Below are 27,993 nucleotides of genomic sequence, written 5' to 3'. Positions count from 1 at the left end.
CGGCTGAGGCAGACAGACAGGCAGGCAGCTAAAAGTTTAACAATTCCTCTTCGTCACCATGACGGCGGCGGCGACGACGACGGCGACGCACAGCCAGCGGTGCCCAGTGGCGTCCGAGTGCGACCCACTGCCGCCACTTCCACTCCTTTCCCACTCGCGCCATCGATCCATCCCGCTTGCTTCCCCGACTTGTGTGCTCCCACCACGCACCGCCAGCCCAGCCAGCCGCGACCTTTCTCCCTCTCACCCTCTCCCTCATTCCCTCTCCTTTCGCTTTCGCCTTTGTGCCCGCGCGCACTTATCTATTCCGGGGTTCCGACGGCGACCACGCGAGGTGGGGGAGATCGATCGATCGAAAGAAACCAGAGCCGGTCGTGTGAGTAGCTGTTGCAGTGGTAGGTGCGGGTAGAGCAAGACGGCGCCAGAACCGGTGCTTGGCCTCGCCGCCTGGACGACGGACAAGGCAAGGCCGGGATTGACCGATCGATGCCTCCTTCTTCTTCTTCCCGGCACCGGCAGGAGAGCGGCTGCGGCTGCTGGGCCGTGCTCACGCGGGGCCTGCGCGGCTCCTGCTTCCGCCCGGCGGCGGCGGCGGCGGCCACCCCTGCCGGAGCCGCCGTCAAAGCCGGCCTCGTCCACGATGCAGGTACGTACCTGATTAAAATCCCTGCTTTTGTTCCGAGGTTAGTTTCTTTTTTCTTTTTCTGGTTGGTGGAAATCTGTTTGTTTGCTTCTGCGAACGGTCAGCTGCTTTGGGATTTAGCGCGCAACAGTTTGTTTGGCCACTACTGCGATGATGTGACTGGTATGATGTTGTTCGTCGAGCAAAAAGGAATTAAACACTCTTTCTTCGATCGTGCTTATTGGGAATAGGTGGCTTTTGTACTTTCACAGTTCAACACCATACATGACAAATCTGGAAGCTAAATGATTTGGAAAATGGGAGTAAAGCTTCGTCCGTGGGATTGAAAATCTTGACGAAATTGTACTAATAGACTTTTCATATGTTGCTAATCGCTAAAAGGATCATGTCCTTGCTAGTAGTAGTGCTAGTGCAAAAGATTGCCGGTATAGTGCTCAACCTCTCGACTCAAACCATCCATGCTTAGCTTATAATGAACTGATTTCTAAACATTGTTGGGCGGAATGGTGCCCTGAATTTAGATGCATTTCTTTGGTACTTGATCAACGAGGGGGGCGTCAATAAAACCTATTAATTTGATTTTAACATCGCTTATCTTGCCGAGTTACAGTATGTGTTGATGTCCTAAATATTTAAAAAATTGTATTTTGTTTTATCCCAAGATCAAAAATCCCCATGTGAGTAGTGTATTGCAATTCATTTCTTTTAGGCGGTGTGTTGTGCAATTCATTGTTATAAGATTCCAACTAGGAGGTTGCAATTCCCAATCCATGTGAAATGCCTGAAGAAGCACATGTGGTAAATACTACAGAAGCATGAGCAAGTCCTTGTTCCTTGCATTCAGGGAGTAAAATACATCTACTTGTGTTGCTTTCTTCGCTGAAACTGATCATTGACATTATGCATATGATTAGCCTTGATAGTATAGAAACCATATTTGACTATTTCTCGCACTTCGATTCAGCTAGATGGGTTATCCTTATTAAAAGCTGGTGATGAGTATGCATAATATATATATATATATAATTCTCTTGGTCCTGGGTAGTTGGGTCAGTGTCTATCAACTTGCAGTTTGGATATGTGCGGAATTCCTAGAGCTAATAAATATTAGCCTTGGCATATATATATTTTTATCTTAGCTCACAAATTCGATCTTAGTTCATCATAGTGCTTTCATGTTGCATCTCAGAGTATATAGCCATGCTATGTAGTCTATTAGTAGTAGCTTTGCAGTTTTGAATGAAATGCTCAAGCAACAATTTTTCCTTTCATGGCAGCGGAGATGACATACCTAAATAGTAGCAATCGAGATCTTGGTGATCAGTTTCAGAGAAACTTTGGTGACGAAAATGGTGTTAACGCATCAACTGAAAAGAAAACACCACACAAGCTACTTGAATTTACTTTCCAAGAGTTGAAATCTGCCACTGTTAACTTTAGGCCAGACAGTATTCTTGGCGAAGGTGGGTTTGGGTATGTCTTCAAGGGGTGGATTGAGCCGGACAGCACAGCTCCTGCAAAACCTGGCACTGGTCTAACTGTAGCTGTCAAAAGTTTGAAGGAAAATGCTCTTCAAGGACATAGAGAATGGGTGGTAAGTATTTTGCATGCCTCGTAAGTCATCAATATATATATATATATATATATTAGGAGGAATTATAACTTCCAAATAAATCAATTTGCAGGCGGAAGTTGACTTTCTGGGACAGCTGCATCACAAACATCTTGTTAAGCTGATTGGATATTGTATCGAGGATGAGCAGAGGCTGCTTGTATATGAATTCATGGCACGTGGAAGTCTAGAAAATCATCTTTTCAGAAGTGAGTGACCAGCTACAAGTGTTAGTATTGTAATCTTAGTGTTATTGCATATACATTTAGTCCTGATACTTGGAATGCTTTTTTGAAATGAGAGTGACATTATGATTTTAATTCATGCAACTGATATATGTGTGCTTTCATGAACCAGTGTACTTATGTAATCTTTCATTTCAAAAGGAAACGAACAATGCCATCTGGACATCTAGATATTATCATATCTTGAGGAACCTTTTGTTGAAATTCAACATGTCTAATATCTGAAAGAACAATTAATATTCCTTTGCAAAGATGCAAAAACAATATAAATTTTAGCAATTGCATGTTTACCTTTTTGTTCCAAGGTGGTCATGGTTTACTATCTCTAGCTTGTTTTTTGCAGTTCAAACTTCCGAACAATAATAAACCGTACTTTTGAACCTTAAGACTTAATCCTACACTGGTTTTTGGTGGTGTGCATTTAATTGCTAACTGTTATTTAAAACTGGTACTTGTCATACAAATCCTAACAGCAACAATGGTCTCTGTGGGATTTCTTCGATATTAACTAGTATTGGTTTTTGTCCCTGCCTTGTTATTTCTACATTTTGTTACTATGTGATGTTTAACTGTTGGTAATATCTTGTGTTGTTCTCTCCCTTTTTATACTCCTTTTCATCTTAATTTGTTAAATCTTGAAGGGACTCTTCCCCTACCTTGGCCCTATAGGATGAAGGTTGTTCTTGGTGCTGCTAAAGGTTTAGCCTTTCTGCATGTTGGTCCAAAACCAGTTATTTACAGGGATTTTAAGACATCGAATATTCTTATTGATGTGGTAATATATCTTGTCAATTTTTTTGCTCCTGTGCTTCTATGTAGCTTGTTGCTTTAACTGCAAAAGTTCTGCTTCTACAGGATTACAATGCGAAACTGTCAGATTTTGGGTTAGCAAAAGCTGGTCCCCAAGGCGATAAAAGCCATGTATCTACTCGAGTTCTTGGCACTTATGGCTACGCTGCACCTGAGTATGTAATGACAGGTATTCAGCAAAAGCTTTTGGTATCAGTAGCTACATTGTCAACAATTCTTCAGGATGCAGTTACTAGTTGGCACTTTACAATGTTTCTTCTAGCTTCTTGGCTGTGATAAAGTCAAACAAAATTAAAACGCAGTTTATGATTATTATTTTTGGCAATGGACATATCAAGGTTCATCTCTAATGTCAAGTGCACTTGTTCGTTCAGGCCACTTAACGACTAAGAGCGACGTCTACAGCTTCGGAGTTGTTTTGCTCGAGGTATTGACCGGCAGAAGATCAATCGACAAGAAACGGCCTCTTGGGGAGCAGAACCTAGTGGCATGGGCAAGGCCGTATCTAAGCGACAGGCGAAGGCTCTATCAGCTCGTAGATCCTCGCTTGGGGCTGAACTATTCCATTAGAGGGGTGCAGAAGGTAGCTCAGATCTGCCACCACTGCCTTAACCGTGACAGCAAGTCACGCCCAATGATGGATGAAGTTATCAAACACTTGACGCCTCTGCAGGACCTAAATGACATGGCTGCCACGTCGTATAGGCCTCGATCGTCTCCTCGCGGTGAGTAGCATAACATAACTCGCTGCCACTGAAGAATGAGCAACTATTTGTCCTTTTTTTCATCAGAATGAAAGCACCCCAATGTTCCTTGTTAGAAACTAAAAAGGGGAATCCAGCAATAGTTAGTTTCTATCTAATGTCGATAGAAACTAAAAAGGGGAATCCAGCAATAGTTAGTTAATGAAGCTAACTGCAAGTGTTTGTGTTTCTCATGACAGGAAAGGCTCGTCGGTGATGTCCAGATCGTGATGCCTTTCTTCCCATTCCTGGATGCTGGTTTTGTTAAACTGTACATAAGAAATTGGGCTCCATGTTCATCGGCAACAATTGGAGCCGGGGCGCCCACCAGATGTCTCGCTTAAGTCAATCACACTATCTGGCTGATTGCGGAGGCGAAACAACAGACAAATCTGACCGCGATATTGTAATTTGTAGTAATAATATCAAAACGAGTTATTTTCTGATTGAGATAGATGAGACCGATCGCCACGAGAATCCTTGGTCAACTGCTTTCTTTGTGGTTGATGCCTAGGTTGGGGCGGGCAAGTAGTGGTGCTTACTGTAGATACACATAATCTCGGCCTGATTTTCCAACATGTTAATATCCTTCCTCTGTACCCGTAGGCTTCTTGCTTGGATGATGTCTGTGCTGATGCCTGCTTGGAGCGCAGAAATTTTACATGAGACGGTTTGGTTTCACAGGAATTGGTGAATAATGATATACGTTCCAGACTCCAAACAAGGGACACACCTCCTGGCATGACCACACAATTTAATTAGGCCTCTAGTAGAACAAGAAAGGTTCACTGTTACAATGTTACAAGCAATTTGCAAGACAAGCCATAGCAGTGTGCCTTTCTAGAGAAAAAATATTGCAAGTGGCAGTAGAAAAATATGAAGTGCATTCTGCTGAACGTACTAGTGTTCCATTTTTCTTTTCTTCCGAAACAGCAGGCATCGATGACTTCTTCAGATTACCTTCCTACTATGTCTGTACTTCACTTAGCTGCAAAAATGTCGTATCAGATTTTATTTATTCTGAGTTCTTACTATCTGCTTGTTATCAATGTTCTAAACTAGTGTAATTATCAGCTTCATGTCCACGTGATAAGCAGAGATTAGTTACTATAGGATATAGCATGGCTGGCCTCTGATCATACATACAGGTGCGATGGATCCAACGGGATTACAGATTTGCTGATTAGAACTGTCTTGGGCACCCATATAGACAAATGAGTTGAACTGGAATTGGCTTAGTCATTTTACCATTGGCCAAGCTCGGTAAACTCTATACGCGATTAGTTTAATTGGCACATCAACCACTTGCAGTATATTACACCCAAAAAAGACTGGCAAGTTTACTTTTTTATTTATATGTGATGTTTGTTGTAAACATGATGTAGCCCCGGTCACCGACGTCGCTACACCAAGACCAACAAGTCCCCCAAGTGGACCGATGACACGAGCCCGAGTCAAAGCTCTACATGATGAGGTGAACTCGCTCCTCACCACCCTTGATCTTGGTACCCCTTTGGATGGATTGCTACCTCATGCCGACGTGTTATGTGTCATTAGGTACAAGGAGCATCAAGAGCACGAAGAGGAGGACACACCATGGTCAAGAGGAGGAGAGGAGCAGCTGGACGCGAAGATGGACATGGAGCTGGACCGGAAGTCGCCCGAAGAGCACAACGAAGAGAAGTTGGCCGGCCGGTCCAGAACCCGGTCTGACCGGCCTCCTGACCGGGCCACCCGGTCTAGCACCCGGTCTGACCGGCCTCCTGACCGGGCCACCCGGTCCCAAACCGGATTTCCCGCTTGCGCCATCCGGGCGCCATCCAGGGGCCCCGGAACCTCGTCCGGTTACCGCCCGGTCCCAGGCCCGGTCTGGACCGGCCTGCCCGGTCCCAGACCCGGTCTGACCGGCCTCCTGACCGGCCTGCACGACTAAGTTACCCAAATCGGCCCGAACTTATTTCACTTGTACCTTTTCGGCCCGTGACGCCTTGTAAGACTATATAAGCACCCCAGACGCCCCTTTACCTCTTTAGACTTGTTTTGAACTCAAACCTACCTTTGAGCTTAGTCTCCCTTGGGTATCATCCCTCTGTAATCAAGGCACCTTGGTTGTTGACTTTGATCTTGTTGAGTGAGATTCTAGTACAAGTTACTCTCTCTCCCTCACCAAGCTCTTCCTCTCCAACCCCAATCTCTCTCCGGGAATTCTGCCACGGCCTCTTCCTCGGAGATTCTATTGGCGTGGTCCATCGAGCCACGGAGGTAAGCATCGGGTGTATCGGGTTGGTGTGCGTGCGTGAGTCTCGGAGTTCCTCGTGTTCGTCGCGTTCTTCGTGTTCCTCGCGTTCTTCCATCTTCCCCCTTTGGTTTCGAAGTCAATCCGCGAGATCGGGCCACACACGGGGTCTTAGACCTCATCATATGGTATCAGCAGCTCTTGGTTACCGCGGATTTGACCTCCCACCCACCCGATTTCGTTCCTAGAAAATTTTCCAAAAAATCCCCAAAAATAGCCCCAAATTGCCTCTTGACCGATCTGTGATTTGGTTGCGTTTTGAGTGGTTTTGGTCCGTGGATCTGGTGTTGTTGTGCTTGATCTACTATTTTCCCAACTTTGAGCCTCCGATTCCATCGTTTCCCTTCGTTTTGGTCGATTTGGATTTGGTTTGGGGAAGAACAGGAGAGAGAAATCGCGCCGTCCGGTTGAGCATCCGGTCAACCGGGCTGCAGACCGGCCGGGCCAGCCCAGAACCCGGTCGACCGGCCGTGTGACCGGCCAGGCCGGCCCCAGGTCCGGTCCAACCGGGCCCCAGACCGGGCGCCTCTTCGCGCCCTCCTTCGACCTCGACTTCCGGCGATCTCCACCACCACCACCACCATCGCAGGTATAACTTGCAGCTTTCACCTTGTAACCCCTCTTCCTTTTGCGATCTATCCCATCGAGCATTGCTTGTCTAGTGTTGCGAGACATTGCACGTGGCCCCGCATTGTGAGGTGTGTGTGTCGCGTTGAGTAAGGCACCCAAGCAAACACTCGTGTGGCAAGATAGCAAAAGCGAGGCTAACGCTAACATAGTGCGTGAAAAAGCCCCAAAAACACAAAAAGAGTGCGAGTAGCACCATACATCCATACATACAAAAGTGTACACGTGCCACCAAAGATACAAACGAGTGCAAGTGCCACCATATACAAAAGAGAAAAAGCTTTTAAGCAAAGAGAGATAGGAGAAGAGAGGTCGCGTGTGAATCTTGTTGTCTCTTCCTTTGCAACCAAAGTTTTGGCTCTCCTTGTGTTAGTGTGACATCGAGCACTTATACATACACTTTTCCGCTCACTTTTGGTTGCACTAACCCCGCTTATCTCGTGTGTGTGTTCCACAACTTTTTCCGTGTTTATAGTGATCTTCACATTGACATTTGGATTTTGGACCTCACCCACTTTTAACAACATACTCGATCTTGGATTTGTCTTTTGGCTTTCCACAACACTCGCCTAACACCATATTTGCTAGCTTTTGCGTGTGGTTTTGCGTGTGTTCCCGATACACTTGATCTTGCTTCCGGCTTGGTGGATTGCCTCAATACTATCTTACCTTGGTAAGAGTGCGAGGTAGTCTCCTTCCACTAACATACACAACATAGTTCTTGTCTTTCCATCATGGATAGGAACGGAGATACCAATAGGGATGAAGAGATCCTCCGCAACACCGAGAGGTTGGCTACTCAACACAACCTATGGACGCAACGACAAGAGTTCAAGGAGCAACTCACCCTCTTCGAGACGCGCATTGATGAGCAATACGATGAGGTGGCTCACAACTTCTCCGCCATGAACCAAGACTTGGCTCTTCTTCGTGAAGCTACGGACAACTTGAATGGCCAAATGGCGGCCAATGATGCCAACATGGAGCGGCGCATGGATAGCCTCGAGCGCGCCATCACCAACTTGGGTCGCCGTCGCCGACACCGCTCTACTTCATCTTCATCAAGCTCGCCACAAGACTATTACTCTCATGGTGGCCTTTCGTCCTCAAGCTCTTCTTCAAGGCATGAAGACCATCTTCGACCTCATCGCCCACAAGCTCGTCATGAAGACTCTCGCTCCAACTCTAGGCGTGGAGAAATACATCGCCATGCTCGCCCACATGAGTGTCCTCCACAAGACCAAGTCCTACAACAAGATCATCACCAAGCGGATCGCCATGCCCACCATGGGCGTGATGGCCATCCCCAAGACCAAGGTCCTCAAGATCAACCTCGGCGAGATCTCCATCGCCACCCTCGCCATGACCAACGTGGACGAGGAGAGCCTCACCATGATCAAGATGAGAGACCCAACATTGAGCATCGTCCTCAACCGCGACAAGATCTTCAACCACATCCTCACCGTGAACCAAGTGAAGCAAGCGTTCATCTTCAACGCCAACCCAATGCTATGGTTGGCCGTAGAAGACCTCCTCTTCCTCCTCAAGCCGCAAGAGATGAAGTAGCCCCTCCTCGTAGAAGAACCTTGGAGGATAAAGAGAACATGTTTGGAAGACTCAAGTTCACCATGCCAAAGTTCAAGGGAGAAGAAGATGCCGAGGCCTACCTCTCATGGGCACTCAAGGTTGACAAGATATTCCGCATCCACAACTACTCCGGTGCCAAGAAAGTAGCTATGGCGTCTCTTGAGTTCGAGGACTACGCCAACACTTGGTGGGAGCAAGTCCTCACTCTTCGAGAAGAGAAGGGTGAACCTCCAATTGACACTTGGGAAGAGATGAAGAAGGAGATGCACGCTCGCTTTGTCCCAACGCACTACATGACCGACCTCTTCAACAAGCTCCAAAAGTTGAAGCAAGGCACCAAGACCGTTGAGGAGTTCTACAAGGAGATGGAGCTCACTATGATGCGAGCCAACATCCAAGAGTCCGAGGAACAAACCATTGCTCGCTTCTTCAATGGCCTTACTTACCCCATCAAGAGGATTGTCGAGTTCCAACCCTACTCCAACATGGTTGAGTTGGTCCACCAAGCATCGAAGGCCGAGCGCCAAGTGATTGAGGACATCAAGTACTCCAAGGCCAAGACCTACTTCTCCTCCAAGCTCGCTACATCGACTCCTCCTACTACATCAACTCCTCATGCTACAAGTGCCAAGGCCGACGCATCCTCTACACCATCCAAGAAACCGACTATCCAAAGTCGCATGAAGCAAACGGTCTCCTCCACCGCCTCCTCTAAGGCATCCACGGGACCCTCTAGTGTCACTTGCTTCAAGTGTGGCACCCAAGGTCACAAATCGTTTGAGTGCAAGAACACCAAGGTTATGATCACTATGGAGAATGGTGACATCGAGACACTAGATGAAGAAGAATACGAGGCCCTTGTGCAAGCCGCCGTGGAAAGTGAAGAAGCTTATGAGCAAGAATGTGGAGAAGATCCTCTCTTATGTGAGCATGACCCAAGTCCCTCACTTGTGGTCACAAGGGTGCTAACCACACAACCTCATGCTATGGAAGAACAACGGTGCAACATCTTCCAAACCCGTGCCGGAATTGGTGGCAAGTCAATCAAGTTCATCATAGATGGTGGAAGTTGCCATAACCTTGCAAGCACCGAGTTGTGTGAGAAGCTCAACCTCACTCTCCGCAAGCATCCTCACCCTTACCATATCCAATGGTTGAGTGACAAGGGCAACGTCAAGATACAACATACCGTCACCGTCACTTTCAAGATTGGACCTTATGAGGACACTATCGAGTGTGACGTGGTACCCATGACGGTGTGCCACATGTTGCTTGGCCGCCCTTGGCAATATGACAAGAAGGCTATACATGATGGACTCTCCAACACATACACCTTCAAGGTCAACGACAAGAAGTTCGAGTTGCGCCCGATGACTCCTAGCCAAATCATCGCGGATAATGCGAAGGCTTTAGCGAGGGCACAACTCCGCACCCACCATAGTGAGATGAGAGGAGAGCGAGCGACCAACCACAAAGATAGTGAGCGCCACAAGCCATATATGAGTGAGTCCAAGAGTGTCCTTCTAGCCACCAAGAGTGAGTGGAGAGAGCTCCAAGAGAACCCATCCACCATATTGCACTATGTGCTCATATGCAAGGGACCCTCGTCGGCGGCTAACGACTTAACCAACATTCCTCCGTCTTTGTTGTCTCTTTTGCAGGAATTTCAAGACGTCTTCCCCGACGAGCTCCCTCATGGACTACCACCACTCCGAGGCATAGAACACCGCATCGACCTCATACCCGGCGCTCCGCTCCCAAACCGTGCCGCCTACCGCACCAACCCCGAAGAGACCAAGGAGATCCAACGCCAAATTCAAGATCTCCTCGCCAAAGGGTACGTCCGCGAAAGCCTTAGCCCTTGTGCGGTTCCCGTGATTCTTGTGCCTAAACCGGATGAGACGCAACGGATGTGTATGGATTGTCGCCCCATCAATGCCATTACCGTCCGTTACCGCCATCCCATTCCGCGTTTAGATGACATGCTTGATGAACTTAGTGGTGCCACGATTTTCTCTAAAATCGATTTGCGTAGTGGTTACCATCAAATCCGCATGGCTATTGGTGATGAATGGAAAACGGCATTCAAGACCAAACTCGGTCTCTATGAATGGCTCGTTATGCCTTTCGGTCTTTCCAATGCTCCATCAACTTTCATGCGCCTCATGAATCACATCTTGCGTCCTCTCATTGGCAAGAGCGTGGTTGTCTATTTCGATGATATTCTTATTTATAGCCAAAATCTCGAGGACCATGTGCAACATGTGAGAGAAGTCTTATGCATCTTGCGTCATGAGAAGCTTTATGCAAATCTTCCCAAATGCACTTTTGCCCAAAACAAATTGGTGTTTCTTGGTTTCGTGGTTTCCGCTAATGGGATTGAAGTTGATTCTTCCAAGGTAGAGGCCATCCACAATTGGCCTACCCCTACAAATGTTGGTCAAGTCCGAAGCTTCCATGGACTTGCCGGGTTTTACCGCCGCTTTGTGAAAGATTTTAGCACCATTGCTTGCCCTTTGAATGAGCTTACCAAAAAGAATGTTCCGTTTGTTTGGGGCAAGGCCCAACAAAATGCTTTTGATGAGTTGAAGAAACGCCTTACCGAAGCTCCTCTTCTTGTTCTTCCAAATTTTGCCAAAACTTTTGAGATTGAGTGTGATGCAAGTGGGCTTGGTATTGGTGGTGTTCTTATGCAAGAGGGCAAACCCGTGGCATACTATAGTGAGAAGTTGGATGGCGCACGCCTCAACTATCCTATATATGACAAGGAGCTCTACGCTTTGGTTCGTGTTCTTGAAGTTTGGCAACACTATCTTTGGCCAAAAGAGTTTATCATTCATTCCGACCATGAGTCCTTGAAATATTTGAAAAGCCAACACAACTTGAACAAACGACATGCGAAATGGGTCGAGTTCATTGAGTCCTTCCCATATGTGATCAAATACAAGAAGGGCAAGGACAATGTTGTGGCGGATGCTCTTTCCCGCAAAAACACCCTTTTGCTAACTCGTTTGGATTTTCATGTTTTGGGACTTGAAGAGATCAAAGAACTCTATCCTTCCGATTCTTTCTTTGCTCCAATTTTTGAGAAGTGCTCCGTTGAGCGAGGAGTGGATGATTTCTATTTGCATGATGGCTATTTGTTTAAAGCTAACAAGATTTGCATTCCCGAGTCTTCGCTTCGAAAATTGCTTTTGCAAGAGTCTCATGGAGGAGGTCTTATGGGCCACTTTGGCCGTGATAAGACACTTGCGATGCTCTCCACTCATTACTATTGGCCAAAGATGAAGCGAGATGTGGAACGCCTTTGCCGCCGGTGCACCACTTTCTTACAAGCTAAGTCTACCTCCAACCCTTATGGTCTTTACACTCCATTGCCTATTCCTTATGCACCATGGACCGATATTAGCATGGATTTCGTTCTAGGCTTACCTCGCACTAAGCATGGTCATGATTCCATCTTTGTTGTAGTGGATAGATTCTCTAAGATGGCTCATTTCATACCTTGCCACAAGAGCGACGATGCTTCACACATTGCTTCATTGTTTTTCAGGGAAATTGTCCGCCTACATGGAGTACCACAAAGCATTGTGTCGGATCGAGACGTCAAGTTCATGAGTTATCTTTGGAAGTCGCTCATGGCGAAGTTTGGAGTCAAGCTCTTGTTCTCATCATCATCGCACCCGCAAACGGATGGCCAAACAGAAGTGGTCAATCGAAGCCTCTCCACCCTCCTACGCATCCTCGTGAAGAAGAACTTGAAGTCATGGGAGGAGTGCCTTCCTCACGCCGAGTTCGCCTACAACCGCGCCAAGCACACGACTACGTCAAGGAGCCCCTTCATGGTCGTCTATGGCTTCGAACCTTACACGGCACTCGACATACTTCCGCTTCCCCTCCACGAGCGCATCAACATGGACTTCGACAAGCGCACCGCCGCCGTCAAGAAACTACATGAAGAAACAAGGGCAACCATACAAGAACATGTTCTTCGTCAAGCCAACCGCCTCAACGCCAAGAAGAAGGAAAGAATATTCGAAGAAGGAGACCTCGTTTGGATCCACCTCCGGAAGGAACGGTTCCCTCATGAGCGCAACTCCAAGCTCAAGCCAAGAGGAGATGGCCCCTTCAAGGTCCTCAAACGCATCAACAACAACGCGTACGTCATCGACATACCGACATCCAAGTACTTGGTGAGCAACACGTTCAACGTCTCGGACTTGTCACCCTATCATGGAGATGAGGAGGTGCAAGAGTCGAGGACGACTCTTTCCCAAGGGGGGGGAGATGATGTAGCCCCGGTCACCGACGTCGCTACACCAAGACCAACAAGTCCCCCAAGTGGACCGATGACACGAGCCCGAGTCAAACCTCTACATGATGAGGTGAACTCGCTCCTCACCACCCTTGATCTTGGTACCCCTTTGGATGGATTGCTACCTCATGCCGACGTGTTATGTGTCATTAGGTACAAGGAGCATCAAGAGCACGAAGAGGAGGACACACCATGGTCAAGAGGAGGAGAGGAGCAGCTGGACGCGAAGATGGACATGGAGCTGGACCGGAAGTCGCCCGAAGAGCACAACGAAGAGAAGTTGGCCGGTCGGTCCAGAACCCGGTCTGACCGGCCTCCTGACCGGGCCACCCGGTCTAGCACCCGGTCTGACCGGCCTCCTGACCGGGCCACCCGGTCCCAAACCGGATTTCCCGCTTGTGCCATCCGGGCGCCATCCAGGGGCCCCGGAACCTCGTCCGGTTGCCGCCCGGTCCCAGGCCCGGTCTGGACCGGCCTGCCCGGTCCCAGACCCGGTCTGAGCGGCCTCCTGACCGGCCTGCACGACTAAGTTACCCAAATCGGCCCGAACTTGTTTCACTTGTACCTTTTCGGCCCGTGACGTCTTGTAAGACTATATAAGCACCCCAGACGCCCCTTTACCTCTTTAGACTTGTTTTGAACTCAAACCTACCTTTGAGCTTAGTCTCCCTTGGGTATCATCCCTCTGTAATCAAGGCACCTTGGTTGTTGACTTTGATCTTGTTGAGTGAGATTCTAGTACAAGTTACTCTCTCTCCCTCACCAAGCTCTTCCTCTCCAACCCCAATCTCTCTCCGGGAATTCTGCCACGGCCTCTTCCTCGGAGATTCTATTGGCGTGGTCCATCGAGCCACGGAGGTAAGCATCGGGTGTATCGGGTTGGTGTGCGTGCGTGAGTCTCGGAGTTCCTCGTGTTCGTCGCGTTCTTCGTGTTCCTCGCGTTCTTCCATCTTCCCCCTTTGGTTTCGAAGTCAATCCGCGAGATCGGGCCACACACGGGGTCTTAGACCTCATCAAAACATATATATGATGTTTGTTGCCTAGACACTCGTGGGTGTTTCCCGTTGCGATTATCACTTAAGTCGATTCAACAATGTGGGAGGCGGCTGATTTGGGCCCATATCATCCGTGCAGCAAAACACAAATCCCATTTTCACCGACCGGTTTGAATTTGCTTTCTATCGCTTAGATTCACCCAAGAGCACATCAAAACTTCAAACTTTTCCAAAAGTATGTAAAACTCCCATAATTCAATAAGTTTGTACTAATAAATCTGAATTTTTTTGAGATCACATGAAACCATCGACTTGTGGGGCCTAGTCGATAGAATCGTCGTCAACTAAGTTAAACCGAGATTGACCCAACGCGCGTATCAGAATATTCAGATTAAATGAAGATTGGTAATTTCTGTGACAAACCGAATATAGTTGGTGCTCCACGCAAAGGCAACACCAACGATTGGTGATTTGTGCAATTTCATCATTTTGCGAAATGCCAGGGCCTTCATAGTGAGGAATAAGCAGAGTTGATTATGGCCAAACATTATCTAAAAAGGTAGCTTGGCTTCATTCAAGGCTGGGTGCAACACGATTTGGGATTTGAGAGACAAATTGCAAATCAAAGGAATCTTACTTATCTCATGCTTGTATTTGTTGCTATACATTTAACAACTGAACCAGATAAATTTGTTTGGAAGCTTACTGATTCGGGTTTATTCTCTGTTAAGTCTTTTTATATGGATTTGATGAATGGACATGCTATTTACCTACGCAAATATCTATGGAAATTGAAGATACCTTTGAAAATTAAAAAAATTATGTGGTTCCTGAGTAATAAGGTGCTTTTAACTAAAGATAATCTAGCTAAACGGAAGTGGAATGGTTGTCAAAAGTGTTGTTTTTGTGATTCCACTGAAACTGTTAATCATCTGTTTATTGCTTGTCCATTTGCAAAGATCATTTGGCGTATGGTGTATTTATCTTATAACATTCCTCCACCAGAATATGTTTGGTAGATGGCTTAATGGAGTTGGAAAAAATGATAAAGTTAAAATCAGAATTGGAGTTTCTGCTCTTTGTTGGGTGCTTTGGCGAAGTAGAAATGATGTTATTTTTAACAAACAAAATGGGATCAATTTTTTGCAGGTTATCCGGCGAGCTGCCCATTCAATTCAACAATGGGTTTTCCTCCTTCCATTGGACCAGCGGGGGGCTATGGTTACTGGATGCAACCGGATGCTAGTGGTTGCTCAGGACTTCTTTTTCCAGGCTACTGGGTGGCGACATCTTAATAGATTAGCAAATGCATAGAGGGCATGTGTGCCGTATTTTCTATTGGCTGATTCATGTAGCCACCTTAGCTGATCCGTGATTGTAATAAATTTGCTTAGATTTTTTGGTACTTTGGATACTTTCGTTAATAAAACAAGCCGTGTGCATCAATTGATGCAGAGGCTGGGGCGATGCTCCTTTATCTAAAAAAAAATTGTTGCTATACATGGTTACATGCATGTGAAAATAAAGGAGAGGTGCAACACGGTAAGACTAGAAATGCGGCAGACCCGTAGTTCTCACTGAATCAAGGAATCACGCTAAATCTTGACGAAAGGATGGTACTCGGGGCCCAAGTATTGGTGGAACGGAATTTTCCGCTTCTTCATGCAAGGCTGGGTGCCACAGTCACGCCGTCCGTCCAGACGCCGAATGCGCCAAACCCTGGCAGGTCACGGGCGCGCGCGGACAAATCCTGATGTCAGTCTCGTTCCCGTTCTCGGGCTCATCACGCGCTGCTAGCTAGCCATGGCGCACCGGCGCGAGCATGGCCGGGAAAGGCAAGGCCAGCCTCAGTGCGCGCGCATGCCGGCCCGTGAGTCCTTGCCGTGGCGTCTTGCGCGCGCGTCCTCGCCAGGTGGACTCCCGTCGAACACATGGCGCGCCGCACGGGGCGTGCGTCGCCTGACATCTCCTCTTTATAAAATGCGCCGATCGGTCACGGGCTAGCTCACGGCATTGCACTGCGCAGTGCACACCACCGCGGCGCCATGGCCAGCCTCGCCCCCGTTGGTTCGCTCCTGCTCGCTGCCATCGTCGCCGTCCTGGTACTCGTACCGGGATCGTACGGGTCGCGCAGCAACTGCCCGCTGCCGGACCCCGGCCACGGCGGTGGTGGTTCTGGTGGCGGGGGACAACACCCGCCCCACCACGGCAAGCCGCCCAAGCACCACGGCGGCCCACCGTCGGGCCCCAAATGCCCGCCGTGCCACCGCCCGCCGATGCCGCGTCCACCACCCTACGCGCCGCCGACTCCACCCTACATCCCGCCGACTCCGCCGTACGGGCCACCAACGCCACTGCCACCACCGTACGTCCCGCCATATGTGCCGCCGTCGCCACCGTACGTCCCGCCTTCTCCGCCATACATCCCGCCGTCACCGCCGTACGTGCCGCCGTACGTGCCACCGACTCCGCCATACGTGCCTCCGACACCGCCGTACGTGCCGCCCCCGACACCGCCGTCTCCGGGGCATGGGAAGACGTGCCCGGTCGACGCGCTGAAGCTGAACGCGTGCGTGGACGTGCTGGGAGGGCTGGTGCACCTGGTGATCGGGCGGGAGGCGCGCTCCAAGTGCTGCCCGCTGGTGCAGGGGATAGCGGACCTGGATGCGGCGCTGTGCCTCTGCACCACCATCCGGGCGCGCCTCCTCAACATCAACATCTACCTCCCCGTCGCGCTCCGGCTGCTCATCACCTGCGGCAAGCACCCGCCCAGCGGCTTCAACTGCCCCACCGTCCTCGACGCCTAGCCGAGCTGCATGCTTAGCCTAGCCAGCTTAATTACTTACTCTCTAGTGATGTGTGTGCCTGGCCACGATTTGTGTTTATCGGTCGATTTTATTTCTTCCGTGTGTGAGGTTATGAGTGATGTAGTCCATGATCTCCGATCAAGTGTAGTTCAATTAACGTGTGCTACTGTCCATGTTTGTTAAGATTACAATAATCTGAAGCTAATTCAGCCATTGAGTTCAAGACAAAATTTATTGTTTCGCGGTTCATTGCCGCGGCAGTTCTTATCTTAACGTCTAGCTCTGCTAGATTATCTGTGTCCACCAACTTTTTTCGTCAGATTCGGACTGTAATACGAGCTGCCAAAGACCATTTTCTCTTGACTTTATGCTAGAAAGAAGCTAACGGTATGCGCAACAGTTCATTTTTTTTTAGTGTACACCGGGGAGAGCAAGGCTCCCACCTGAATATATTTCTCATTGCGTCACAGGCACAGGGGTGAAAAACGACCCAGGGTTTTGGCAGCAGATGTACAGGGGGAGGGGAGACACATCCAACGCATGGGGATGGACTCAAGCAGCTACAATCGAACGGGTGGTAAGAGCATCTCCACTCGTCTCCCCACAGAGCCCCCACAGCCACTTTTTTTCATCCGGACGGTGAAAAACGGCCCAGTCAGGCCCCCAGTTCCTCGTTTTGGTCCGGATTTGAGCCTATTTTCGTCCGGACTCCCCATGCCATCCTCGGTTTCCCGGGACCGGATGAAGCTAAACCAACCGCCCATGCCCACGTGTCTCCTCTTTCGTCCGGATTCCCCGAGTCATCCTCTTTTTCCCCGAGAAACGCCGCTTGGGGAGCACACGACTGGAAATATACTGCCCCCCAGGCCAAATTTTCGTCCAATCCGGACGAAAATTTTACCGGATTTGGGCGTGGGGAGCGCCAACGAGTGGGGATGCTCTAAGTAGGTGAGCCACAGATCGACGTCGGCGCGGTGATCAAGAGGTAGTCGAGCGCGCCAAAGAATTGCGTCATCACGGCAGCGCTTGCGAACCAAGGAGAGCGAGGGGGGAGCCCTTCAAACACGACGTCGTTCCGGTGTTTCCATAGGTGCCAGAAGCACAACAGGGGAAGAGTCGAAACCGAGCGAGCAGGAGTAGAGGCTGGCAAGGGGCAGACCGAAGCCGTGGCAAGCGCGGCATCATCGGCGACGGAGGGAGAGCCGAGAGCAGCCCAGAATTGGCGAGCGAAGCTGCAGTGAAACATGATGTGAGCAGGCGTTTCGAGGTGGGCGTCGCAGATGGGGCAACGGCTGCCGTCCGCCTCAAGGATCCCTTTCCGAAGCAGATTTGAGCGGCATTGGATGCGCCCTTTCACCAGCAGCCAGGCGAAGAACTTGACACGGGGCGGGGCGGAGTTTTGCCAGAGAAAGTCGGTGTTCCCGTCGTGCACGCCGCCGTCGGAGCAGAGCTTGTACAGCGCGCTAGTCGTCAGGCACCCCCCCCCCCCCTCGCGAGCGCACAGGGGCAGAGTGCGGCCGTCCGCGGCCGCAGACAGGCGAGTAGAGTCTAAGAGCAGCAGCAGCTCCTCCCGTTGTCGCGCCACCGTGGACGAAAGGCGAGCCACCAGGAAGGAGTCCATGCCAGCACGAAGAACCAGCTGGACCGTGGCCGAGGGAGCAGTTGAGTGGGAGAACAGCTCAGGCATCGCCGCGGAGAGGACGCCGTGCGGAAGCCAGTGGTCGTGCCAAAAGGCGGTCCGTGCCCCATCGCCAAGCTGCACCCGCGAAATGGCGCGGTAAGCAGGAGCAGCCGCATGAGGGAAGCCCAATGAGAGCCGCTGAAAGGACACGGATGTCGCCTAGAGGGGGGGTGAATAGGCGATTTAAAACTTTTACGAGATGGGCTTAACAAATGCGGAATAAAACTAGCGTTTACTTTGTCAAGCCCAAAGCCTATATACTATGGTTCACCTATGTGCACCAACAACTTATTCTAAGCAAGAGTTCACCTATGTGCACCAACAACTTATGCTAAGCAATACAAGCAAGTATGTGATAGCAAGATATATATAACTTCAAGCACGATGGCTATCACAAGGTAAAGTGCATAAGTAAAGAGCTCGGGTATAGAGATAACCGAGGCACGCGGGAGACGATGATTTATCCCGGAGTTCACACTCTTGCGAGTGCTAATCTCCGGTGGAGAGGTGCGGTTGCTTAGTGTAGGATAACGTTGCATAGAAAACAAAAATTTTCCTACCGCGAACACGCAATCCAAGCCAAGATGCAATCTAGAAGACGGTAGCAACGAGGGGGTATCGAGTCTCACCCTTGAAGAGATTCCAAAGCCTACAAGATGAGGCTCTTGTTGCTGCGGTAGACGATCACTTGCCGCTTGCAAAAGCGCGTAGAAGATCTTGATCACGATCGGTTCCGGCGCCACGAACGGGCAGCACCTCCGTACTCGGTCACACGTTCGGTTGTTGATGAAGACGACGTCCACCTCCCCGTTCCAGCGGGCAGCGGAAGTAGTAGCTCCTCTTGAATCCGACAGCACGACGGCGTGGTGTCGGTGGCGGTGTAGAAGTCCGGCGGAGCTTCGCTAAGCTACGCGGGAAATATGAAGTGGAGGAGCAAAGCTAGGGTTTGGGAGGGGGTGGCCGGCCACTCAAGGGGGGCGGCCAAGCTATGGTCTTGGGGTGGCCGGCCCCCTCCCTTGGCCCCTCATTATATAGGTGGATCCCAAGTGTTGGTGTCCAAGTCTTCGAATAAGACCCGAAACCAAAACCTTCCATAGGAGGGGGGAAACCTAGCCCAACTAGGACTCCCACCCAAAGGTGGGATTCCCACCTCCCATGTGGGGGGTGGCCGGCCCCCTATGGTGGAGTCCACTTGGGACTCCACCCCCACTAGGGCTGGCCGGCCATGGAGGTGGAGTCCCTTGTGGACTCCACCTTCCTTGGTGGTTTCTTCCGGACTTTTCTAGAACCTTCTAGAACCTTCCAGAGAACCTTCCGCGACATTTTATTTCACATAAAATGACATCCTATATATGAATCTTATTCTCCGGACCATTCCGGAACTCCTCGTGATGTCCGGGATCTCATCCGGGACTCCGAACAAATATTCGAACTCCATTCCATAATTCAAGTGCTACCATTTCAACATCCAACTTTAAGTGTGTCACCCTACGGTTCGAGAACTATGTGGACATGGTTGAGTACTCACTCCGACCAATAACCAATAGCGGGATCTGGAGATCCATAATGGCTCCCACATATTCAACGATGACTTTAGTGATCGAATGAACCATTCACATAAATTACCAATTCCCTTTGTCTCGCGATATTTTACTTGTCCGAGGTTTGATCTTCGGTATCACTCTATACCTTGTTCAACCTCGTCTCCTGACAAGTACTCTTTACTCGTACCGTGGTATGTGGTCTCTTATGAACTCATTCATATGCTTGCAAGACATTAGACGACATTCCACCGAGAGGGCCCGTAGTATATCTATCCGTCATCGGGATGGACAAATCCCACCGTTGATCCATATGCCTCAACTCATACTTTCCGGATACTTAATCCCTCCTTTATAGCCAACCATTTACGCAGTGGTGTTTGGTGTAATATAAGTACCTTTACGGTATAAGTGATTTACATGATCTCATGGTCATAAGGACTAGGTAACTATATATCGAAAGCTTATAGCAAATAACTTAATGACGAGATCTTATGCTACGCTTAATTGGGTGTGTCCATTACATCATTCACACAATGACATAACCTTGTTATTAATAACATCCAATGTTCATGATTATGAAACTAATCATCCATTAATCAACAAGCTAGTTTAAGAGGCATACTAGGGACTTCTTGTTTGTCTACATATCACACATGTACTAATGTTTCGGTTAATACAATTCTAGCATGATATATAAACATTTATCATGAACATAAAGATATAAATAATAACCACTTTATTATTGCCTCTAGGGCATATCTCCTTGCCTCCCACTTGCACTAGAGTCAATAATCTAGATTACATTGTAATATACCTAACACCCATGGCATTCTGGTGTTGGTCATGCTTTGCCCTAGGGAGAGCTTTAGTCAACGGATCTGCTACATTCAGATCAGTGTGTACTTTGCAAATCTTTACTTCTCCATCTTCGATGTACTCGCGAATCGAGTGGTAACGCAGCTTGATATGCTTCAGCCTCTTGTGTGACCTTGGCTCTTGTGCATTGGCGATGGCACCCATGTTATCACAGGAAATGATTTATGGGTCCAATGCACTAGGAACCCCACCGAGCTCTACACTGAACCTCTTCATCCATACCGCTTCGATGAAGCCTCTGAAGCCGCTATGTACTCTGATTCTGTTGAAGACTTCGCCACCGTGCACCGCTTCGAGCTTGCCTACCATCGCATCACCATTCAATATAAACACGTACCTGCATTGTGACTTAGAGTCATCAGGATCAGTGTTCCAACTTGCATCGGTGTAACTTGTTACAACGAGCTCTTGGTCACCTCCATAACAAAGAAACATATCCTTAGTTCTTTTCAAGTACTTCAGGATATTCTTGACCGCTGTCCAGTGTTCCATTCCTGGATCACTTTGATATCTGCTAGTCAAACTAACAGCATGTGCTATATCCGGTCTTGTACATAGCATGGCATACATGATAGATCCTACTGCCGAGGCATAGGGGATGTTACTCATCCTGTCTCTTTCTTCTGCCGTAGCCGGTCCTTGAGTTTTAGTCAATACCTTGCTCGGTAACATAGGTAAGAACCCTTTCTTACTTTCGTCCATTCTAAACTTCTTTAGAATCTTGTCCAGATATGTACTGTGATAGCCCTATTAGGCGTCTTGATCTATCTCTATAAATCTTGATGCCTAATATATACGATGCTTCACCAAGGTCTTTCATTGAAAAACTATTATTCAAATAACCCTTAACACTGCTTAATAGTTCTATATCATTCCCGATCAATAATATGTCATCTACATATAATATCAGGAATGCTACAGAGCTCCCACTCACTTTCTTGTAAATACAGGCCTCTCCATGACACTGTATAAACCCGAAGTCTTTGATCACCTTATCAAAGCGTCGGTTCCAACTTCTTGATGCTTGCTTCAGTCCATAGATTGAACGCTGAAGTTTGCATACTTTGTCAGCATTTTTAGGATCGACAAAACCTTTGGGTTGTACCATATACAACTCTTCCTCAATGTCTCCATTAAGGAACGCCGTTTTGACATCCATCTGCCAAATCTCATAATCGAAAAATGCAGCTATTGCTAACAAAATCCTCACAGATTTTAGCTTCGCTACAGGTGAGAAAGTCTCATCGTAGTCAACTCCTTGAATTTGTCGGAAACCCTTTGCGACAAGTCGAGCTTTATAGACAGTAATATTACCATCAGCATCTGTTTTTCTCTTGAAGATCCATTTATTCTCGACAGCCTTACGGCTATCAGGTAAGTCTACCAAAGTCCATACTTTGTTATCATACATGGATCCCATTTCGGATTTCATGGCTTCTTGCCATTTGTTGGAATATGGGCTCATCATCGCTTCTTCATACGTCGCAGGGTCCTCATCATTGTTATCCACAATCATGACATTTAGACAAGGATCATACCAATCAGAGTGGCACGTTCCTTGTCGATCTGCGAGGTTCAGTGAGTTTCCTCGTTCGAAGTTTCATGATCATTATCATTAGCTTCCTCTCGTTGCCGGTGTAGGCGGTGACAGGTACAACTTCCAGATCGCGCTACTCGATCAACGAGTATAGATTCATCAATCTCATCGAGTTCTACTTTTCTTCCAGTCACTTCTTTAGTGAGAAATTCTTTCTCAAGAAAGGTTCCGTTCTTAGCAACAAAGATTTTGCCTTCGGATCTGTGATAGAAAGTGTACCCTATAGTTTCCTTAGGGTATCCTATGAAGACGCATTTCTCCGCTTTGGGTTCTAGCTTGTCCGGTTGTAACTTCTTTACATAGGCTTCGCAACCCCAAACTTTCAGGAACGACTGCTTAGGTTTCTTATTAAACCATAATTCATACGGTGTCGTTTCTACGGATTTTGATGGTGCTCTATTTAAAGTGAATGCGGCTGTCTCTAATGCATAACTCCAAAATGATAACGGCAAATCAGTAAGAGACATCATACTACGAACCATATCTAAGAGAGTTCGACATTTACGTTCGGACACACCGTTTCGTTGAGGTGTTCCCGGCGGTGTCAATTGTGAAAGTATTCCGCATTTCTTTAAATGCATGCCAAACTCATAACTCAGATATTCACCTCCACGATCAGATCGTAGAAATTTGATCTTCTTGTTACGTTGATTTTCTACTTCACTTTGAAATTCCTTAAACTTCTCGAAAGTTTCGGATTTATGTTTCATGAAATAGATATACCCATATCTACTCAGATCATCTGTGAAGGTTAGAACATAACGATAACCACCGCGCGATGCTACGCTCATTGGTCCACATACATCGGTATGTATGATTTCCAATAAGTCGTAGCTCGCTCCATCATACCGTAAAATGGAGTCTTTGTCATTTTTCCCATTAGACATGCTTCGCATCTATCAAGTGACTCAAAGTCAAGTGATTCAAGTAATCCATCGGTATAGAGTTTCTTCATGCGTTTCACTCCAATATGACCAAGACGACAAGTGCCACATATAAGTAGAATTATCATTAAGTTTAATTCGCTTAGCATCAATGTTATGTATATGCGTATCACTACTATCGAGATCTAACAGAAATAAGCCATTCTTTTGTGGTGCTCGACCATAAAAGATATTATTCATAAAAATAGAACAACCATTATTCTCAGACTTGAATGAATAACCGTCTTGCATTAAACAAGATCCAGATATAATGTTCATGCTCAACGCAGTGTACATAATAGCAATTATTTAGGCTTAAAACTAATCCCGAAGGTAGATGTAGAGGAAGTGTGCCGATTGCGATCACATTGACCTTGGATCCATTTCCAACGCGCATCGTCACTTCATCTTTCAGCAGTTGTCGTTTATTCTTTAGTTCCTGTTTCGAGTTACAAATATGAGCAACCGAACCAGTATCAAATACCCAGGTACTAGAACGAGAACTAGTGAGATAAACATCTATAACATGTATATCTGATATACCTTCTTTCTTTTTCTTGACAAGGCCGCTCTTCAGATCAGCCAGATACTTGGAGCAATTACGCTTCCAGTGTCCCTTCTCCTTGCAGTAATAGCACTCAGCATCGGGCTTAGGGCCGTTCTTAGGTTTCATAGGAGGCGTGGCAGCTTTCTTGCCACCCTTCTTGAATTTTCCCTTAGACTTGCCACTGTTTCTTGAAAGCTGGTGGTCTTGTTGACCATCAACACTTGGTGCTCTTTCTTGATCTCAATCTCAGCAGCTTTTAGCATGCCAAAGAGTTCAGGTAACTCCTTGTTCATGTTACGCATATTGTAGTTCATCACAAAGTTCTTGTAACTTGGTGGCAGTGATTGAAGGACACGATTAATCCCCGGTCTGTTAGGAATCACTATTCCCAAGTCATCGAGTTTCTTCGCATGCCCGGTCATGGCGAGCATGTGCTCACTAACGGAGCTGCCTTCTTCCATCATACAGCTGAAGAAATGTTTCGATGCTTCATAGCATTCCACTGCCGCATGAGTCTCGAATATAGCTTTCAGCTCATTCATCAACTCATGAGGATCATGGTGCTCAAAACGTTTTTGAAGATCGGATTCCAGACTGCACAGGATGGCACACTGAACTTGAGAGTACCGAGTTTTCCGAGTCGCGTAAACAGCTTTTACTTCATCGGATTCATCTTCTGCAGAGGGTCACCTAGCGGTGCATCAAGCACAAATTGCAGATTTCCGCCGAGAGAGGAAGATCCTCACATGACGGAACCGATCGGTGAAGTTGCTACCGTTGCTCTTAAGTTTCTCTTTCTCTAGGAACTGATTAAAATTGATTGGGGACGCCATCTCTACAACATATATTTGCAATAGTTTAGACTAAGTTTATGACAAATTGAGTTCAAATTTTAATTCTACATAATTAAAAACCTAAGTGAACTCCCACTCAAAACAATATCCCTCGCATTGTCTTAGTGATCACACGAACCAAATCCACCGCACCTAAACCCGATCATCACGAGAAAAGGTGTGATTTCAATGGCGAACACTCAAAGTGTTCATCATATCAACCATATGATTCATGCTCTACCTTTCGGTATCACGTGTTCCGAGACCATGTCTGTACATGCTAGGCTCGTCAAGGCCACCTTAGTATCCGCATGTGCAAAACTGTCTTGCACCCGTTGTATGTACTTATCGAATCTATCACATCCGATCATCACGAGATGCTTCAAACGATAAGACTTGATAACGGTGCTACTAAGGATGAACACTTTATTATCTTGAGATTTTAGTGAGGGATCATCTTATAATGCTACCGTCGCGATCTAAGCAAAATAAGATGCATAAAAGGATTAACATCACATGCAGTTCATATGTGATATGATATGGCCCTTTTGTCTTTGCGCCTTTGATCTTCATCTCCAAAGCACGGACATGATCTCCATCATCTTCGGGCATGATCTCCATCATCGTCGGCGAAGCACCAAGGTCAATGGCACCGTCTTCATGATTGTCCTCCATGTAGCAACTATTACAACTACTTTGAAAAACTACTCAACATGAAATTTAAAGACAACCATAAGGCTCCTGCCGGTTGCCACAATACAATAATGATCATCTCATACATATTCATCATCACATTATGGCCATATCACATCACCAAACCCTGCAAAAACAAGTTAGACGCTCTCTAATTTGGTTTGCATATTTTACGTGGTTTAGGGTTTTCGATATAGATCTAATCTACCTACGAACATGAACCACAACGTTGATACTAATGTTGTCAATAGAAGAGTAAATTGAATCTTTACTATAGTAGGAGAGACAGACACCCGCAAAGCCTCTTATGCAATACAAGTTGCATGTCGAACGAGGAACAAGTCTCATGAACGCGGTCATGTAAAGTTAGTCCGAGCCGCTTCATCCCACTATGCCATAAAGATGCAAAGTACTCAAACTAAAGATAACAAGAGCATCAACGCCCACAAACCATTGTGTTCTACTCGTGCAACCATCTATGCATAGACACGGCTCGATACCACTTTGTAGGATAACGTTGCATAGAAAACAAAAATTTTCCTACCGCGAACACGCAATCCAAGCCAAGATGCAATCTAGAAGACGGTAGCAACGAGGGGGTATCGAGTCTCACCCTTGAAGAGATTCCAAAGCCTACAAGATGAGGCTCTTGTTGCTGCGGTAGACGATCACTTGCCGCTTGCAAAAGCGCGTAGAAGATCTTGATCACGATCGGTTCCGGCGCCACGAACGGGCAGCACCTCCGTACTCGGTCACACGTTCGGTTGTTGATGAAGACGACGTCCACCTCCCCGTTCCAGCGGGCAGCGGAAGTAGTAGCTCCTCTTGAATCCGACAGCACGACGGCGTGGTGTCGGTGGCGGTGTAGAAGTCCGGCGGAGCTTCGCTAAGCTACGCGGGAAATATGAAGTGGAGGAGCAAAGCTAGGGTTTGGGAGGGTGGCCGGCCACTCAAGGGGCGGCCAAGCTATGGTCTTGGGGTGGCCGGCCCCCTCCCTTGGCCCCTCATTATATAGGTGGATCCCAAGTGTTGGTGTCCAAGTCTTCGAATAAGACCCGAAACCAAAACCTTCCATAGGAGGGGGAAACCTAGCCCAACTAGGACTCCCACCCAAAGGTGGGATTCCCACCTCCCATGTGGGGGTGGCCGGCCCCCTATGGTGGAGTCCACTTGGGACTCCACCCCCACTAGGGCTGGCCGGCCATGGAGGTGGAGTCCCTTGTGGACTCCACCTTCCTTGGTGGTTTCTTCCGGACTTTTCTAGAACCTTCTAGAACCTTCCAGAGAACCTTCCGCGACATTTTATTTCACATAAAATGACATCCTATATATGAATCTTATTCTCCGGACCATTCCGGAACTCCTCGTGATGTCCGGGATCTCATCAGGGACTCCGAACAAATATTCGAACTCCATTCCATAATTCAAGTGCTACCATTTCAACATCCAACTTTAAGTGTGTCACCCTACGGTTCGAGAACTATGTGGACATGGTTGAGTACTCACTCCGACCAATAACCAATAGCGGGATCTGGAGATCCATAATGGCTCCCACATATTCAACGATGACTTTAGTGATCGAATGAACCATTCACATAAATTACCAATTCCCTTTGTCTCGCGATATTTTACTTGTCCGAGGTTTGATCTTCGGTATCACTCTATACCTTGTTCAACCTCGTCTCCTGACAAGTACTCTTTACTCGTACCGTGGTATGTGGTCTCTTATGAACTCATTCATATGCTTGCAAGACATTAGACGACATTCCACCGAGAGGGCCCAGAGTATATCTATCCGTCATCGGGATGGACAAATCCCACTGTTGATCCATATGCCTCAACTCATACTTTCCGGATACTTAATCCCACCTTTATAGCCACCCATTTACGCAGTGGTGTTTGGTGTAATCAAAGTACCTTTCCGGTATAAGTGATTTACATGATCTCATGGTCATAAGGACTAGGTAACTATATATCGAAAGCTTATAGCAAATAACTTAATGACGAGATCTTATGCTACGCTTAATTGGGTGTGTCCATTACATCATTCACACAATGACATAACCTTGTTATTAATAACATCCAATGTTCATGATTATGAAACTAATCATCCATTAATCAACAAGCTAGTTTAAGAGGCATACTAGGGACTTCTTGTTTGTCTACATATCACACATGTACTAATGTTTCGGTTAATACAATTCTAGCATGATATATAAACATTTATCATGAACATAAAGATATAAATAATAACCACTTTATTATTGCCTCTAGGGCATATCTCCTTCACTTAGTGCTCCCGAACGCCACAAGAGGCTCACCTTGAGGTGTGGTTGCTCGATGCACACCAACGCCACAAAGGCCTCACCCCAAGATGCGGTACTCACACCACACACCGAACGCCACGAAGGCACCTCACCTAAATCTCCGGTGACCCTCGCCACAAAGGCCTAGGTCACGGTTCCACTAAGGGATTTCCTTCGAGGCGGAAACCGGGCCTTACACAAAGATTGGGGCACACATCCACAACTTAATTGGAGGCTCCCAACAAATCGCCACAAAGGCCTAGAATCCGTCTAGGGTTCCAAGAACCCAAGAGTAGCAACCTTCTTGTTTTCA

At 47.5% G+C, this 27,993-nt stretch overlaps 2 protein-coding genes across 2 annotated transcripts; both read left to right on the top strand.

Annotated features, from left to right (window-relative positions):
* Positions 1–23: 23 nt before the first annotated feature.
* LOC127318049 (serine/threonine-protein kinase PBL36) lies at positions 24–4,734 on the top strand. Its single transcript, XM_051348666.2, has 7 exons — positions 24–646; positions 1,921–2,237; positions 2,329–2,464; positions 3,142–3,275; positions 3,356–3,479; positions 3,685–4,035; positions 4,254–4,734. The coding sequence occupies exons 1-7, from the start codon at positions 487–489 to the stop codon at positions 4,268–4,270; spliced, it is 1,239 nt and encodes a 412-aa protein (XP_051204626.1). The 5' UTR covers positions 24–486; the 3' UTR covers positions 4,271–4,734.
* An 11,125-nt stretch (positions 4,735–15,859) lies between these two features.
* On the top strand, positions 15,860–16,893 carry LOC127318050 (uncharacterized). Its single transcript, XM_051348667.2, has one exon. It carries the CDS (start codon positions 15,919–15,921, stop codon positions 16,678–16,680), a length of 762 nt encoding a protein of 253 aa, XP_051204627.1. The 5' UTR covers positions 15,860–15,918; the 3' UTR covers positions 16,681–16,893.
* The last annotated feature ends 11,100 nt before the right edge of the window (positions 16,894–27,993 follow it).

Source organism: Lolium perenne, chromosome 7 (assembly GCF_019359855.2).
Source record: "Lolium perenne isolate Kyuss_39 chromosome 7, Kyuss_2.0, whole genome shotgun sequence".
Lineage (NCBI taxonomy): Eukaryota > Viridiplantae > Streptophyta > Magnoliopsida > Poales > Poaceae > Lolium > Lolium perenne.
Note: the sequence above shows the minus strand (reverse complement) of the source record. Positions and strands in the feature narration are given on the sequence as shown.

Bases quoted from the DNA above. Each gene is read 5' to 3' on its own strand.
- LOC127318049 (XM_051348666.2), top strand. From the start codon at position 487: ATGCCTCCTTCTTCTTCTTCCCGGCACCGGCAGGAGAGCGGCTGCGGC. The intron at 2,465-3,141 runs GTGAGTGACCAG...TAAATCTTGAAG, and splicing joins AGAAAATCATCTTTTCAGAA to GGACTCTTCCCCTACCTTGG. The intron at 3,276-3,355 runs GTAATATATCTT...CTGCTTCTACAG, and splicing joins CGAATATTCTTATTGATGTG to GATTACAATGCGAAACTGTC.
- LOC127318050 (XM_051348667.2), top strand. From the start codon at position 15,919: ATGGCCAGCCTCGCCCCCGTTGGTTCGCTCCTGCTCGCTGCCATCGTC.